Source organism: Mustela putorius, unplaced genomic scaffold (assembly GCF_011764305.1).
Source record: "Mustela putorius furo isolate JIRA1106 unplaced genomic scaffold, ASM1176430v1.1 tig00000854_pilon_pilon_pilon, whole genome shotgun sequence".
Classification (NCBI taxonomy): domain Eukaryota; kingdom Metazoa; phylum Chordata; class Mammalia; order Carnivora; family Mustelidae; genus Mustela; species Mustela putorius.
In genome coordinates, this window is record NW_025421496.1 from 6,199,284 (window position 1) to 6,216,661 (window position 17,378).

Here is a 17,378-nt window from a genome sequence, read left to right on the forward strand (position 1 = left end):
TCCCATGGAACTGGAAAAAAGGACATTGTATCAAATGTATCCTTTTGTGGAAGGCAGTAGGATCACCAAAAAACTTAACAAAGTTGAAAAAAAAAAAAGCTGCCTCATTTTTCTAGTAAAGGGCATTCCTTCTGAGGTTGGCCTGTGTTGAGAGAGAGGCTGCGTTGTGTGAGGAGGGAATGAATGTAAGTGGGCTGTGCAATAGAGAGCAGGCACTGTGTGTACCCTGAAGCTCTCTGGTGCTTCCAAAATACAGCGGTGGTGTGGCTAACCTGCCTGGTACAGGAGACACCTGGGTTCTTTCTATGATCCATTAGCTGGGTTGGAATCATTCTGTCCCACACGCTTCGGTGCCTGTGGCTTCTGAGCACTTAAAAATGTGGTTAGTATGGCCCAGGAATGGGACTTTAAACTTTATTTATTTTTAGTTAATTTCAGTCTACGTTTTACAAATTGGCCCTCGGTTCAGTTACTGGCAAAACTGAGTAAGTTTGGCACAAAGCTGGCTATATAAAATCTCCTTTGACTAAATTTTGTAAAATCCAAGTACAGAGCAAGTATTTCTCATAAAAAATTACTGTCCAAGTTGAGATGTGCATTGTGCTTTCTGGGATCAAATGCACCCCAGATTTTGGTATAACAACAAAAAAGAACGTAAAACATCTCGCTAGGTCTTTTCTATTGATTACATATTGAAACAGTAATATTTTGGATTTGATTAATATTTTTTTAAATGTTACCCATATCTTTTTACTTCCTTTAATGTGGCTATGGGCATATATGAAATAAAATGAACATATAAGGCTCTCGTATTTCCACTGGAGAGCGCTGGTTAATGAACTCTGTAAAATGTTCCCTAAGAACCACAGTTGACTGAACTCTTGAACAACATGGGTTTGAATTGCATGAGCCCACTTCTAAGTGGATTTTTTTTTTTTATAAATACAATACAGTACTCTAAATGTATTTTCTTCTTCTTCTTTAACCACTTGGTGATTTATTTATTTTTAAAATTTCTTTTCAGCATAACAGTATTCATTGTTTTTGCACCACACCCAGTGCTCAATGCAATCCATGCCCTCCATAATACCCACCACCTGGCACCACCCCCAACCTCTAACCACCCCCCCATTCAAAACCCTCAGGTTGTTTTTCAGAGTCCATAGTCTCTCATGGTTCACCTCCCCTTCCAATATATTTTCTTTATAATTTTCCTAACATTTTTCTTCTCTAGGCTTACTTTCTTGTAAGAGTACAGTGTAGAATACATAGAACACAAATGTGTTAATTAACTGTTATTTGTAAGATTTCTTTTCAACCGTAGTAATTGGTAGTTACGTAGTTAAGAGTAACTAACTTAAGGACTTAAGACTTATATGCGGTTTTCGTCTGCATGAGGTTGGGGCCCCTAATCCCTGAGTTGTGCAAGGGTCAGCTGTATAGAAAATAATTGTAAATAATCTTTTATTTCTCACGGACCAATTATGTGTCTATTACTGGAATAAGTATTTCACAAATATTATCACAGTTAGTGCTTTTCATCATTCAGCAATGTAGGGGTTAGTATCTCATTTTATAGATGACAAAACTAAAGTTCAGAGTGGCTCAGTGACTTGGCCAGGATCCCACAGCTGACTAATACAAGAGGGTTTGAGCACATCTACCTTGTCTCCCTTCTTGTCTCTGCTCCTTGTCCAAAAAGAATTAGGGGGCTGACTAGACTGATATTTCTCAAGACCTGAAGTCTTGAGATGAAAGGTACTAAGCCAATTACTACTGAATGCATTTATGAAAAAAAACCCCAGAGTTAAAAAATATATATATTAGAATATCATTTTTATTTAGATTAAGGTTTCATTTATTTATTTGAGAAAGAGAGCAGGAGTGTGGGGAGGGACAGAGGGAGAAGGAGAAGCAGACTCCTCTGGTTCAACCCCAGGACCCCCAAGGTGATGACCTGAGCCGAAGGCAGATGCTTAACTGACTGAGCCATCCGTGTGCCCCGATGCTCTGATATTAAATATAAATAATCACCTGCTCGGAGCCTGCTGAGTTCACTCACCAATTAATGGCAGAACCAGAGGTATTCTCAATACTTAAAAAAGATCTGCATGCAGCAGATCTCAGGTACTCTATAAACTCAGGGTCTAACTCCTTACCCAGCAGAAGATGGTCTGACCTTCTCTGTGGAAATCCAGGGGCTACCTAGTTCCTACAACTAGGAACTAGGAAGAAGCTGTGAGCTGTGTCTTGTTCTCTTGCGGAAGCTATCAGATATCTGGCTTTAGCAATGAGCAAGTCATCCAGTTCAGAAAAACATCGCCAGGTGTTAAATCTATGTGCATACCGGAGCATAATGGAACCAAGCCTGAGGTACTTAAGATAAGAGCATGATTGGCTATATGGAGAGAATAATACAGATAAGGGAAGAGTCTCTGACCATCAAAGGAATGAGTCAGGAGGATTAAATATAATTCATTGGTATTACCTACACATTAATCCTTGACGGGGGCGCTGTGCTGGCCAAAAAGCACTGAGAAAGCCTCTCAAAAAGCCGTTTTTATTTATGTGTATCAGAGCCATCTTTTCTGAAGAGAATTTTCCTTGGTGTGTGAACCTCCGTTAGCGAAGATGGCATCCAATTTGTCACATATATCGGTAAAGATAATGCAAATAGCAAATCAGGTGTTTGAATGGGAGTCAAACCAAGGGTGATGGTAAGAGGATTACTTTTTTACATATTGTGTTTATACTGAGAAACTCCTTGGGCTGTGTGACTTAACAAGATCCTTCACTCTCTTACCTTAACCCATCCCTGCATTCTGTACAGTTGTGGAATTCAGTACATGTCTTGCAGTTTTCACTGCATTTCCGGCAAAGATTTTTCTCTGTTAAAAACAGAACAAAACAACACAACACATACACACAAAAGTAACGGTTATAAATCAGTTGGTCATTGGACTCTATAAAAGCAGGTGGAGACGTTCTGATGTTTGCTAATGTACACGACAGTAGACATACGTGGCCTTGAGCCGAATATTTCATGAACAGCCCCACACTGGACGTTTGCTCTCACTTTCCAGCAAAGCGAACAAAGGTAGGAAAATGCAGAATCAGACATGCCTCACATCTTCCATTTTGCAGACGAAGGAACCACAGCCCATTGCCTTCTTAGTTGAATAGCTGATTGGGCTTTTCCCCTCTTCTTTTTCTCTTTCCCAAGCGGGGTTGCCTAACTTCTTCTTCTTCTTTTTTAATTTCTATTTTTTTAAAAATTTCTTTTCAGCCTAATAGTATTGATTTTTTTTTTTTGTACCACACCCAGTGCTCCATGCAATCCGTGCCCTCTATAATACCCACCACCTGGTTCCCCCAACCTCTCCCCCCCCCCTCCCCCGGCCAGCCCTTTCAAAACCCTCAGTTTGTTTTTCAGAGTCCACAGTCTCTCATGGTTCACCTCCCCTTCCAATTTCCCTTCTCAACTCCCTTCTCCTCTCCATCTCCCCGTGTCCTCCATGCTATTTGTTATGCTCCACAAATAAGTGAAACCATAGGATACTTGACTCTCTCTGCTTGACTTATTTCACTCAGCATAATCTCTTCCAGTCCCGTCCATGTTGCTACAAAAGTTGCCTAATTTCTGACAAGGACAAGCACACTAACGAAGACGCTGGGGCAACGCTAGGATGAGGCTTGAGAAGCAGTGTTTGGGGCTGTGGGATGGAGAGGTGGGCCCCCATGCTCACAGCGTGTAGGACCGCTCTGAAGAACGCCGCCAGAAAAGGGAATCTGCGTTAAAGACGGCAGGGTGATGAGGGTTGATGATGTATTTCTTGTATTGTCTAGAATAGTGTTGCATACTTTATAATGGCTGTGACATTGATATGTTATTATAGTTCAGATACATCTCCGTTCTGGAGAATAGAAATATACTGGATTAGAGCAAATACACCATGAATATGGTTCTCCTGTTTAATCCCAAAGACCGATCGATCCCCATTGGAAAAAAATGGCAAATGTATGCTTATGCAATAGTGAAAAACGGTGATTCTCAATACCATCTCTGAGCTGCAAGTGAATTATAACCACGTGTATGTGTAGGATTGAGTGAGCTTTGTTCACAGGCTTCTTGTCCTCCACCTACTCCTTAAATGTTGGTGTTCTTCAAGGTTCCATGGAGGAATATTACTTTAATGGATTCTTATAAGGACCTCCCGAAGGTCCACTTCCTTTCTCCAGTCTGAGCCTCCCCTACCCTTCCCCATGAAATACGAAGTGCTTTATAATCTTATGGTAGTCCCCACATGGTCTTCTCTTCACTCTGCCGTTGAGATTCCTGGACATGGCACAGGATCTGAAGTCCAAGGACCTAGATTTGAATTCTGCTTTTAATATTTCCAGTGAGCAAGTTCAGGGTCTCTGTTCTCTGCTCCACAGACATTACAGTGATGCTGACCTTTCAGGTAACTATCTTGAGGGGATAATGAAATTACTCAGGGGAACTGTATGAATTGGAAAGCACTGTAAATGTGTCGGCAGTAATTATTACCAATCATGATCATATCTGATCACTGTGTCTTCAGGAGGAAAATATAACAAAAGTCAGTTACACAGAAGGAGAGAGAGGCAGAGACCACTCGTATCAGCAAAGCCACTGTCTGAACAGTCTTCCTTCACTACAAACATCCCAGGCTCTGGGGACACGACTGACTCTCAGTATCTCTATCCTGTTATGCACCATCTCAGACCAAATTTCTTTGCCAAGATTCTGCCTTCTAGATAGAATTTTGAATTTTTTCTACAAGAAATACTGCTTATTTCTGGGGATCCCTCACACTCCCCTCCCCACTCTTATTTTTCCTTTCTCTATCAGGATGACGCGCATGTTCCAAATTTGGGAGAAAAGGAACTACGCGGAAATCCTACCCACCATTCTATAGGGTAAGGTGAGACTCCATTTGCCTTCTGGAAAAAATGCTTGCCTTTGAGTCAAGGGACTCTGACTTCTTAAGAAAATTGTTGCCTGATTTCTGAAACACAACTCTTACTCATTTACACTTGGGTCTTCTTCTTTCTCAGGTTGTGCAGAAATAGGAGATAATCAGCGTCGTCATGCACCATGGTGCGACATGCTTGTTAGTTACCGAGAATTCAGAAATAAAGCAGAAGGGCGCTACCAGAGCACTAATAGGTAGGAAAGCCCAAGGATTACTTAATTCTCCAGTGAATGTACCTTTGTTTGTTTCCTAATGATGACTGATTAGGGCCCAGACTCCTGAAGTGAAGTGTTGTGTTCATTTATAGATTTTTGTTTGTTGCAAAAGATTTCTGTGTGGAAGAAGCCCCTCAAATTCGATTTGTATTGCCTGGTAGGAAATTATTCATTTCTTAATTGAAGTCTAATTAACAATGTTATATTAGTTGCAGATATAGAATAGACTGATTTGATGATTCCACATATTACTCACTGTTGACCGCGGTAACTGCAGTCCCCATCTGTCACCGTGCAGGGATATTATAGTATTAGGGACGATCCTGCCTAGCTGTACTTTTCACCTCGTGACTTCCTTATTTGATAACTGGAACTTCTACCTCCCCTTTAGCTTTTCTGCCCATCCCTCCATCCACCTCTGCTCTGGCCACCACCAGTAGTTCTCCGTATTTAAGGGTCTTTATTTTTGTTTGTTTGCTTCCACATACAAGTGAAATCCTACGGTATTTGTCTTTCTCAGTCTGATTTATTTCACTTAGCATAATACCCTATAGCTCCATCCATGTTGTCAACAAATGGCAAAATCTCACTCTCCTATATGGCTGGGTAATAGTCCACTATGTATGTATGTATGTATGTATGTATGTGTATCACATTTTTTTTTTACAAGTTTTTAATTCCAGTGTAGTTAATAGACAGTATTGTATTAGTTTCAGGTGTACAATACAGTGATTCAGCACTTCCATATACCACTCAGGGCTCATCAGGACAAGTGTACTCCCTAATCCCCATCACCTGTTTCACTCTTCCTCCCACCCCCTCTGGTAACTATCACTTTGCTCTCTATAGTTAAGAGTCTGCTTCTTGGGTTTGGCTCTTTCCCCTTGGATCATTTGTTTTGCTTCTTAGAGTGAAATCCTGTGGTGTTTCTCTTCCTCTGACTGAGCATTATACTGTCTAGCTTCATGCATGTTGTTGCAAATGGCAAAGTTTCATTCTTTTTCATGGCTGAATATTCCATTGTGTATATGTGTGTGTATGATGAATGGATAATCCTTTATCCATCAGTGAACACTTGGGTTTCTTGCACACCTTGCCTATTGAAAATAATGTTTGCAATAAACATAGGGGTGCATATATTATTTTTAACTGGCATTTTTGTATTCTTTGGGCAAATTCCCATAGTGGGATTCCTGGATTTTACGGCGTTTGATCTGAATCTTTTGAGGAGCTGCCACCCTGTTTTCCACAGTGGCCGCACCAGTTTACATTCCCACTGCAGTGCATAAAGGTTCTCTTTTCTTTCCGTCCTTGCCAACACTTGTTGCCATTTGTTTCTTGATACTGACTAGTGTCCTTTCTTGAGAGCTGTTCTAAAATGTGTGAGGGGTCTCTCATTGTGCTTTTGATTTGCACTTCCCTGATGATGAGTGATGCTAAACATCTCATATGTCTGTTGGCCATCTGTGTATCTTCTTTGGAAAAACTTCTTTTCAGATCCTCTGCTCATTTTTTTTTTTTTTATTGCATTGTATTTTGGGTGTTGAGTCATATACGTTCTTTATAGGTTTTAGATATTAACCCCTTATCAGATACATCATTTGCAAGTATCTTCTCCCATTCACTAGGTTGCTTTTTTATTTTGTTGATAGTTTTCTTTAGTGTGAAAAAGCTTTTCATTTTGGTGAAGTTCCTATATAGTGGCTGTTGCTTCCTGGGCCTGAAGAGACCTATTCATACATACATTGCTAAGGGCAGTGTTCCAGAAATTACTGCCTATGCTTTCTTTTACGACTTTTATGGCTTCAGGTCTCCCATTTAGGTATTTATTCTGTAATTTATTTTTGTGTATGGGGTAAGGAAGTGGTGCTGTTTCCTTCTCTTGCATTCAGCCGTCCAGTTTTCCCAGCACCATGCGCTGAAAAGACCATCTTTTCTCCATTGTGTATTCTTGCTTCCTTTGTCATAGAGTAATTGACCAAATAGATGTTGGTTTATTTCCGGGGTTTCTATCTTGCTCCATTGATCTGTGTCTAATTTTTGTGCCAGCACTATGCTGTTTTGATTACTATACCTTTGTAGGTGATCTTGAAATCTGGGATTGTGATACCTTCAGCTTTGTTCTTCTCTCTCAGTATTGTTTTGGCTACTCAAAGTCTTTAGTGGTTCTATACAGAATTGAGGATTATTTGCTGTAGTTCTGTAAAAAATGCTTTTGGTATTTTGATAGAGATTGCAATGAATCTGAAGATTGCTTTGGGTAGTATGAATATTTTAACAATATTCTTCCAATCCATGAGCATGGTGTATCTATCTACTTGATCGTGTCATCTTCAATTTCTTTCATCAGTGTCTTACAGTTTTCAGAATACAGGTCTGTTACCTCCTTGATTAAATTTATTTCTAGGTATCTTATTCTTTCTGGTGCAATTTACAAATGGGATTGTTACCTTCATTTCTTTTTGCTACTTCATTATTTTGTATCCTGAAACTTCACTGAATTCATTTATCAGTTCCAGTAGTATTTTGGTGAAGTCCTTAAGCATTTTCTATGTATAGTATCATGTTATCTGCAAATAGTCACAGTTTTACTTCCTCCTTACCAATTCATATGTCTTTGATTTCTTTTTCTTGTCTGCTGAAGCTAGAATTTCCAATATTATGTTGAATAAAAGTGGGGAGAGTGGACATCCTTGTCTTGTTTTTGTGTTAGAGGAAGAGTTCTCAGTTTTCATTATGGAATATGATGTCAGTTGTGGGTTCATCAAATACAGCTTTTATTATGTTGAGGTATGTTCCCCTGAACCCCACATTTTTGAGAAGTTTTAACACGAATGCATGTTGTATCTTGTCAGATCCTTTTTCTGCATCTGTTTAGATGATCATATATTTTTTTATTCTTCCTCGTTTATGTGATGTCATATTGATTAGTGAATATTGAACCACACTTCCCTCTCTGGAATAGATCCCACTTGATCGTCCTAAATGTTTTTCTTTAAAGGTACTATTCAATTTGGTTTGTTATTCTTTTGTTAAGGATTTTTGCATCTGTTATCATCAGAGATCCTGGCCCATAGTTTTCTTTTTATATAATGTCTTTTTCTGGCTCTGGGATCAAGGGAATGCTGGCCTCATAGATGATTTTAGAAGTTTTACTTCCACTTCTGTTTTTTGGAATCATTTGAGAATAGGTATTAACTCGTGTTTAAATGTTTTGTAGAATTCACCTGTGAATTCATCTGGTCCTTAATTTTTGTTTGTTGGGAGTTTTTGACTGTTGATTCAATTTCATTACTAGTAATTGGTCTCCTCCGATCTTCTATTTCTTCCTGATTTAGTTTTGGAAAATTGTAGGTTTCTGGGAATTTATCCATTTCTTCTAGATTGGCCAATTGTTTGGCAGATAATTTTTCAATGTTTTCTTGTAATTCTTTGCATTTCTGTGATATTATTTCTCCTCCTCCATTTCTTTGAGTCGTCTCTCTTTTCTTGATAAGTCTGTTTAAAGATTTATCAGTTTTGTTTTCTTCCTGAAGAACCAGTTGTTGGTTTCATTTATCTTTTTTTTTGGTCTCTATTTCATTTAAATCTGCTCTAATCTTTATTATTTCCTTCTACTGGCTTTGGAATTTGTTCTTTTTCTAGTTCCTTTCTCCTTTCCCTAGTTCCTTTAGGCCTAAGGTTAGGTTCTTTACATGATATTTTTCCCGTTTTTTTTTTTTTTTAAATTTATTTGACAGACAGAGATCACAAGTAGGCAGAGAGGCGGGCAGAGAGAGAGGGGAGAAAGCAGGTTCCCTGCTGAGCAGAAAGCTCGATATGGGGCTCAATCCCAGGACCCTGGGATCATGACCTGAGCCGAAGGCAGAGGCTTTAACCCACTGAGCCACCCAGGCGCCCCATTTTTCCTGTTTTTTCGAGTCCCCTAATAGCACTATAAATTTCCCTCTCAGAACTGCTTTTGCTAATTCCCAAAGAGTTTATAGACTATTGTCTTTTCATTTTTTTCCATGCATTTTTGACTTCATCTTTTTTTTTTTTCATTGACTTTGGTTAATTAGCATGTTGTTTAACCTCCATGTATTTTTTTTTTCTTCCATTTTTCTCTTGTAAAATTGATTTCTACTTTCATACCATTTAAGTTGGGAAACATGCTTGATATGATTTCAGTCTTCTTAAATACAGTGAGACTTGTTTTATGGCTTAACATGTTATATATACCAGAGAATGTTTCATGTGCACTTGAAAAGAATGTGTATTGCTACCCTGGGTTCTTTTTTCCACTTCAATTTGCACAGCTTATGTTTTCTCATCTCTTCACTTGTAGTATGTGTCATTACGTGTGAAGTGAGTCTCTTGTAGGCAGCATATAGATGAGTAATATTTTCTCATTCATTCTTATTCATTCACTGTATGTCTTTTGATTGAAGTATTTAGTTTACTTACATTGAAAATAGTTTTTGGAGTTCTTCCTGATTCCTTCCTTTTTCCCTTGCTTACTTTCCTTGTGAGTTGACAGTTTTCCTTAGTGATATGGTTGGATTCTTTCTCTGTTTCTTTGTGTATATCACAGGTTTCTGAGTTGTAGTTTCCACTGGGTTCTATATTGAGTTGAGGGTTGCTTGAGTTCAACACATTGTAAAACTACTAAAATTAATTCCCACTTCCATGTTTTATGTATGTGAGGTTTTATTTTATATCTCCTTTGTCTAATTTTTCTAGATATTGATTATACTACTTTGTGTTTTAAACTCCACAGTGGCTTTATAAGTGATTATTTTTACTCTGTTTAGCTTTTACCTCTAAAATTTTTCTGCTTTTATAATTTTTTCTTTATACGATGGCCTATTCTGTCCATTTAAGGAAGTCCCTTTAACATTTCTTGTAAGCCTGATTTAGTGGGATGAACTCCTTTAACTTTTCTTCTTCAGGAAAACACTATTCTCTCCTTCTGTTTTGAATTCGGTACTTTCTGGGTAGAGTATTCTTGGTTGTAGGTTTTTTTGTTTGTTTTAGCACTTGGAATAAAGCATGCTACTCCTCTCTGGCCTACAAAGTTTCTGCTGAAAGTCAACTGAGAGCCTTATTTGCCTTCCCTTGTATCCTCACTTTTTGCCATTTTAATTATTGTGTGTCTTGCTGTGGACCTCTGTGGGTTCATTTTGGTAGGGGTTCTTCTTCCTGGACCTGGATGTTGCTTCTTTCTCCAGGTTCGGGAAAGAAGGTTTTCAGCTATTATTTCTTCAAAAACGTTTTTTGCCCCTTCTTCTCTCTTCTCCTTCTGGGATCCCCCAAATGTGCATGTTATTATGCTTGATGACGCCACAGAGTTCCCTTAACCAATTCTCATTTTTTATTTTTTTTTCTTGCTGTCAGCTGGGTTGTTTTCCATTACCGTCTTCCATACCACCGATCTGTCCTTTGCATCTTCTGAGCTACTGTGGATGCCATTTAGTGTATTTTTATTTCAGTTATTAAATTTATCAGCTCTGGTTTTTTTTTTGTTTTTGTTTTTGTTTTTACATTTTCTGTCTCTTTCTTGAAGGTCTCACTGAGATCCTTGGCTCTTTTCTCAAGTTTAGTGAGTATCTCAGTGATAATTACTTTGAATCCTTTATCATACATATTGTGTATTTCCATTTCATTTGGCTGTTGTACTGTGATTTTTGATCTTTTTCATCTGGGACATATTCCTCCGTCTCATTTTGTCTCTGGGTGTTTGTTTTTAATGTAGTAGGATGGTCAGCTATGTCTCTTGGTCTTGAAAGTAGTGGCCTTGTTTTCAAAAGAGCTCCTGTGGTGCCTATAGTGCAGCCACACCCTGGTTACCAGAAAACCAGGCATTCCAGGGGTGTCCTCTGTGCGCCTCCCTATTGTGGCTAAGTTGCAACTGCCTTCAGCCCAGCCCGCCGCAGTGATGCCGTTTGCCTGCTCTCAGTGTCCTGGGTAGGGCTGAGCGCGGTCTAAAACAGCGACAGGCTTGGTGAGTTGGGCCAGCAGGGAGCCCAGCTGTCTGCATGTAGTCCCTCTGGCTCCGTGACGGGTACACTCGTGGGCAGGGCTTGTTTCTTACGCAGCCAACTGTGAGCTCCACTGCGGGGACTGCTGTGAGAGCGGCTTCTCTCCCACTCCCCAGGGCGTGAGGCAGTGCGGAGTGGCACCCTCCAAGTGCGTATGGTGGGGCAGGAGGCCTTTGAAGGGAGGACTGCCAGTTGGCGTGGATGGGGAAGAGCACACAGCGCTATAGCAAAGTAGACAGAGCGTGTCAGTGCTACCTTTCACCAGCATCCAGCTGGCTAGGCCTTGGGGACATGAAGGCCATCTACCAGCACTTTCTTTCTAGAGAAATATTTTGTGCCTCCCTGCCCGGGGACAGATCTCATCCACTCAGGACAGATTAGTCAATGTATCTCCTTCACACATAACCGCAGACACTTCTCAAACTGCTTCTGCAGTGCCGTCTGGGCTGAGTTATTTAGTATGCTGGATCTTTAAGGATGATGGAGACTCCATTTCCTATTGCCTTCAGGCTCTCCTGGAACTAAGGCCCACTAGAGTTAAGCTCTCCTGGTTTCTAAAGCCAGACATGGTGGGAGGGGGGACTCCTTCCTAGTGCTGGGCGTGCCCGGTGTGGAGTCAGATCGCACACCCGTGATGCCCCATCCTGTCCGTAGTTAGTGGCACCCGGGGTGTGATTTCCAACTCTGTCTCCATCCTGCCTACCCTTTTCAAGGTGGCCTTCTCTCTACCGTTAACCGTGGCCAGTCTGGTCTGCCAGACTCCAGGTGCCTTTCAATTAGGGGAAAAACGTAGCTGTTATCTCAGTATGTCTGAGGGACGGGGTGAGTTCAGGATCCTCCTACTCTACTCGCTCTGGAAATTCTTCAGTTTTGTCTCTAACTCAGCAAATGGATTTCATTTTGCCTTTCCTGGTGGGCTGGGATGCCTGATAGCATTTGACTCCATTTATCACTTTAAAGGTTTCCTTCTTAATGGCCCTTCATTAGTAGTTTTTGACACATGTCTAATTCTAAACTTTCTGAAATATAACACTGATACCATACCGGCCTGGTTCCTTTGGTTACCGTATAGAAAAGAGTAGGCTCGCCTGCTATCTTTTGAAAGCCTGCATCTGAAGCTGGCCCATGGCTAGCATCTGGGAGTTGGATTTCAGGAGGGTTTCCACCATCCTAACTGGTAAGAGTGGCTCAGGGTGCCTAAACTGTACAAACAATATGGTTTATGCTGAACATCTGCTTTCCTTGTAGGAGCCTGGAATTTGGGTATGTGCCAGCTAGACCGTGTCTTCGTGACGACAACCCGGGGCGTGAGGCTCTAAGGAGGTTCCCACACTGAAAGGTAGCCTACATTTCACACATGTTGTAACCAGTTGTTGCTGGGGGATTTTAAATCCGTCCTCGGAGAAAACTCAGAAGCTAGTGCTGGTTTTCTGCGTCCGTTGTCCTATATATCTCTTCCTGATCTTACATGGTAACTATGAGCTCGTGGGTACAACAACATGGTAAGTCTTGTGGGTCTTCCTAGCAAATCACTGAATCAGGGGAGGGGCCCGAGGACTCCCGGACAGTTAGTTATAAGCATTTTTACACAAATGATTTTTTTTTTTTTTTTTTTTTTTTTTTTACAACTCTAACGTGTTCTCTTAAAACCTGGTTAGATCCTATTAGATATAAGCAAGGCCTCAATTTCCCCTCTTAATGTCATTCAAATGAAACCCTTCTATTTCCTCTCTAAAACCCAGATATTTGAAATTGACTCACTGGGGTCTGGGTATGATCCATCGGGGCAGTGGAGAACACAGCTGTTGATTTCTTCATTTAGGAAGTATCCGTATTTACAGGACAGGCATTGGTCACCGTGGCTCCCAAAGCAGGACTCACAGTTGGGGGCGCACTTTCTGCATCGCTTCTTGTCAGCATGGTAGTGGCCAGAGGGGCAGCTGGAGACACAGATCCTGCATTGTAGGAGGATAGGAAAGAAGGGCGCGTCACCAGAGACGGAGTCCTAGGCACTCTGGGAGATGCTCAACCAGCAGCTGCCTTGATCTCAAAAATCCTTTTTAAAACACGACGGTAATACCATATCCAAAGAGCCAAATTCTGCTGGTCGAAGCTCTTTCCTGTGTAGGGTGCTCAGGCAGCAATACCAAGTCCGCTAAGGAAGGAATGTCTTGGTCCAAACCACTTTCAGGTTCAGGACTAGCTCTTTAAAGGGGATGATGGTTAGAAACTAGAGGCTCAAGAGGAAGGTCGTGGCATGGGGTTGAGGGAAACTATGTGGGAACCACCATTTTATACAAAAAAGGTTGCTAATAAGGGGTATCTTCTTTGTGTGTGCTGTCCTACGGATCCTCTGAGCTAGGGGCAGTGGCTGTGGGTTATTGTCTACATTAATCTAAATATATTTAAACTTGGTTGGTTATGATACATTTAAAAAAAAAGAACTTCCTTAACTGAAGGACAGCTCTTTGTTTATTCATTCAACAAATATTTACTACTGAGTACCAAGTAAAATGTCAGGCATTTTGCTGGTCTCAGCAATGAGAGGTCCTGCAGTAGCCAAGGGCCCTTCCTTTAAGGAACTGAAATGCCAGCATGCGTGTCAACAGGAACTAGAACGTGTCTGGGTCTGTCTGGATGGCTGAAGTGTGGACTCAGGGCAAGTCAGCTCCTGTAGTAAGTCTTCCCTGAAGGAGGAGGAAAGGGGGGCAGGGCTCTGAAGCAGATAGCCTCTGACGGGCCGTGACTGCCCCAGGAGCCTCCCTGTGGACAGATCTGCACACCTCAAGGCAGAAACTAGGGGCCCAGAGTTCCGGTAACCAAGCAGGTCCGCCTCAGTGCCCAGAGTAGAATAGGGAGGGATGAGCAGGGCCCCGCCCCTCCGCCACACAGGAAGGCAGGAACGCATCTGTTGGGCTGCATGCTGGCGCTTTCAGGAAAGGCCAACAGAGCTCTAGCGTCAGGCGTCCATGGATGGAAAGGTCTAGAGGGAAGAGCAGTCCTGTGTGGAGCTAGTCGCTCCCCTACTGCCCTTCCAAATGTGAGTAAAGATCTTTGCAGCTTGACAGCATACAGGGACACAGTATGGTTTCAGCGTTTGGAATGAGACCAGGAGGCGGTGGCTAGGGCAGCGGCCTCTGTTCTGAGCTTAGGTCCTGGGCGGAGAACGTCAGCAGCTGTGGCTGCAGGGCAGCCGGGGGGACGGCTGGGAGCACACAGCAGGGGGAGCGGACTCGGGCTGATTCTTACCTCGTGTTGTTCTTCAGCTTGTAATAGTAGTTTAAGCAGTCATTGCAGTGGTCTGGTCCTGGCCCGTCACAGCCCACCTCACTGCACTCAGGGTCACAGGGACCTTTAGAAAAACAAAACAAAACAAAACAAAAAACTGGGAAAACATGATTTTAAAACAGGTCTGCTTTACCTTGAATTTGGTATAAAAGGAGACTTTTTACTTCTTCCTTATGCAGTGAGAGCTTTTAAGGAGGAGGAATAATGTGTACCATGGCTCTGTGCATGGAGATGAACTCCTGGTGTTTTAGGGGGGAAAACCTCAATTACCTAAGTATCAGGAGTGAAAATCCAGTCATGGCCTGGGCTTCGAAAAAGCACATATGGCTGCCTTGTGGGAGAGAACACATATCTCAGAATTCCAATGAACAGTGTCATTGTGGCAACTGGAAGAGAGCTGATGGCAATTAAATATGCATCATGCTAAAAATGTTAGATTTACAGAAAAATGAGAAGTTAAGCTGTTGACAGAAAAAAGAAAAAAAGCTGATTATTCCACGCCTGGACCAGATTGTCTGGCTTGCCCATGGTCATTAAAATCACAGAATACCTCTGAGACGCTGTAGCCAGCAAGAAACATCATTATGGCATCTGGTGCGAGGTTATCAGTGTCTGGTCTGGGATTACTAAGCAGGTACTTGAGGCCCAGATTTAAAATTGTGTCCTACCCACAGGCGGGTGGGCAACTCCACAAAAGAAAACTAGACATACATTTTAAAAAATGCAAGCAAGCTTAAAGAATTCCAGACCTAGGATGAAGGTTGCTAATCTTTCATGGCATATTCTTTGGTCTAGAGTTAGAATTCACAGGAAGAAAAAATGCCAAAAAGATGGGAGATTTTTATAACTGATGAAAAGCTTCCTAATGACATGAGCTAGACCTTTTGCTTGCTTGAATGAACCCCCTTTTTCCTTGTTGTCCGTACTTTAGGAGACATTTGGGCTTGTAATCTTCAAGCACTTTCCGGTTAAAAATTCACATGATTTTAACTAGTAATAAACATGCACAAACAGTAAGTTGGTAGGTCGGAAATGTCTGAACCATACTTATTTAAATCAAAAGGATTTACTGTTGAACCTTGATCTCCTTTGGTCATTACAGGGCTCTGGTCTATGGTTACTGAAATGTTAGAACCTTGGAGGAATGACTTAGAGAAAAATCTAGTATTCAAACACCCTCATTTACCTGGTGAGAAAACAGACTTTTTAAGAATTAGAGTGGCTTGTCCAACATCATCAACATGGGTCCGCCTTCTTAATCCAGCTCCCCTGTGTTCTCCCAAGCCTTAAAACTGATCTCTAAATTGAATTCTAGAGCTAGTGTAACTTAGGACCTATGAGCTCTCTGCTATGATACAGCAGGAGAGAGGGTCTCTACGTAAGGGTTGGAACTCAGCCAGCTGTGGGTCCTACAGCCCCTGGAATTTGATGAAACAGTACTAGGGATCTGGTTATGATAATGCCATCTGTGCCTTTAGCCAGGATGACTTCTTCATGAAGGTGGAAGTCACAGCTCTGAAGAAAAGGAAACATGGGTGGCCCTAAATTTTCACCAGATGATTTCTGCAATTAACCAGCCCCCCACTAAACTTACGCTTTATACGTGCCAAAGGGCTCTGTATGGCCAGTTCAGAGGCTGTGCTGTTTCTTTTGTAATCTTAAACTGTCCCAGATGCAGTTTAGCATTTTAGGTTGCAGGGTAATAATGAAATAATTGTCTTTGTTCTCTCTCAAGTGCCAATGTGGATATTTCGGAGAGGTAATGAGAAAAACCACAGAGATAGAGAACCGTTTGTTCAGAATTTTGAGATTCCCAGAATGTGAATTGGAAACCTACCAGAAGGCATATAGCAACAGGTTATTAGGCTCAGTTTATGTTTTTGGATGTCCTTTCTCCTAACAGAGAAGATGAAATGGTTTGCTAGTTATCACGGGAATAGTAATGTTACAAGCTCAAAACAAAATGAGATAATCTAACATGACCGAGCTCCGATTAGCTCAGCTTGCTTGAATTATTCCAGCTTATGATGGGCTCTGGGATAGTACCTGTCAAGAATAAAAGGAACTATGTGCATGTTTACGATATTCTGCTAAGGTGATTAATGAAGTACTTCTATCTTTAGTTCATTAAGTGTTATGTCATATCCCAGGAGCACTGAATGCTCCTTTAAGTGGTAGTCAATGCAGCAAGACAGGAATCAGAGGGGCGCCTGGGTGGCTCAATTGGATTAGTGTCTGCCTTCGGCTCAGGTTATGATCTCGTGGGGCTCCCTGCTCAGCAGGGAGTCTGCTTTGTGCTCCCACTCTCAAATACATCAAATCTTTAAAAAAAAAAAAAAAAACAGATGAAATGGCTGTAATACCTATAACTGCCCCTGAAAATCAACTCTAAAACATAATTAATAAAAGTTGAGCAGAATGGCCTGATAGAAGATAAATATGCAATGGCCAATAGATTACCTAGATACCAACAGATACTAGTTAGAGAATATGGCATCTTTTCCATTATCACAGCAACAAGACCCCCAAAATATGTAGGAATAACACTAAAAAGAAGAATAGAACATAAAATTAAAAGATTTTGGCAAAATGGGACACGGTCTGTGTTTTGGATGGAAAAACTTGTATATTATAAAAATAATTCTTACCTAAACAATTCTTCCCATGGGATTGCATTAAATTCACATTAAATTCCAATGGAATCTTTAGAGATGGACTTAAGAATTATTATGAGAACAAACTATTCAACAGGGAGTAAAATATAGCGTGGGTGTTACTGGATTAAGTTTAAAAAATCAGAAACGGGGGTACCAGAAGAGACCCTGGTTTAAGAATTTATTCTACTATTATAAAGGAAA

At 41.1% G+C, this 17,378-nt stretch overlaps 1 protein-coding gene across 1 annotated transcript in view; it reads right to left on the minus strand.

The window, feature by feature from the left end:
* PCSK5 (proprotein convertase subtilisin/kexin type 5) overlaps positions 1-17,378 on the minus strand; it is a 450,143-nt gene that overhangs the window by 157,505 nt on the left and 275,260 nt on the right. The window contains 3 exon segments of the mRNA XM_045085372.1: positions 2,804-2,888; positions 12,994-13,187; positions 14,482-14,584. Coding sequence (XP_044941307.1) covers positions 2,804-2,888; positions 12,994-13,187; positions 14,482-14,584 — 382 coding nt within the window.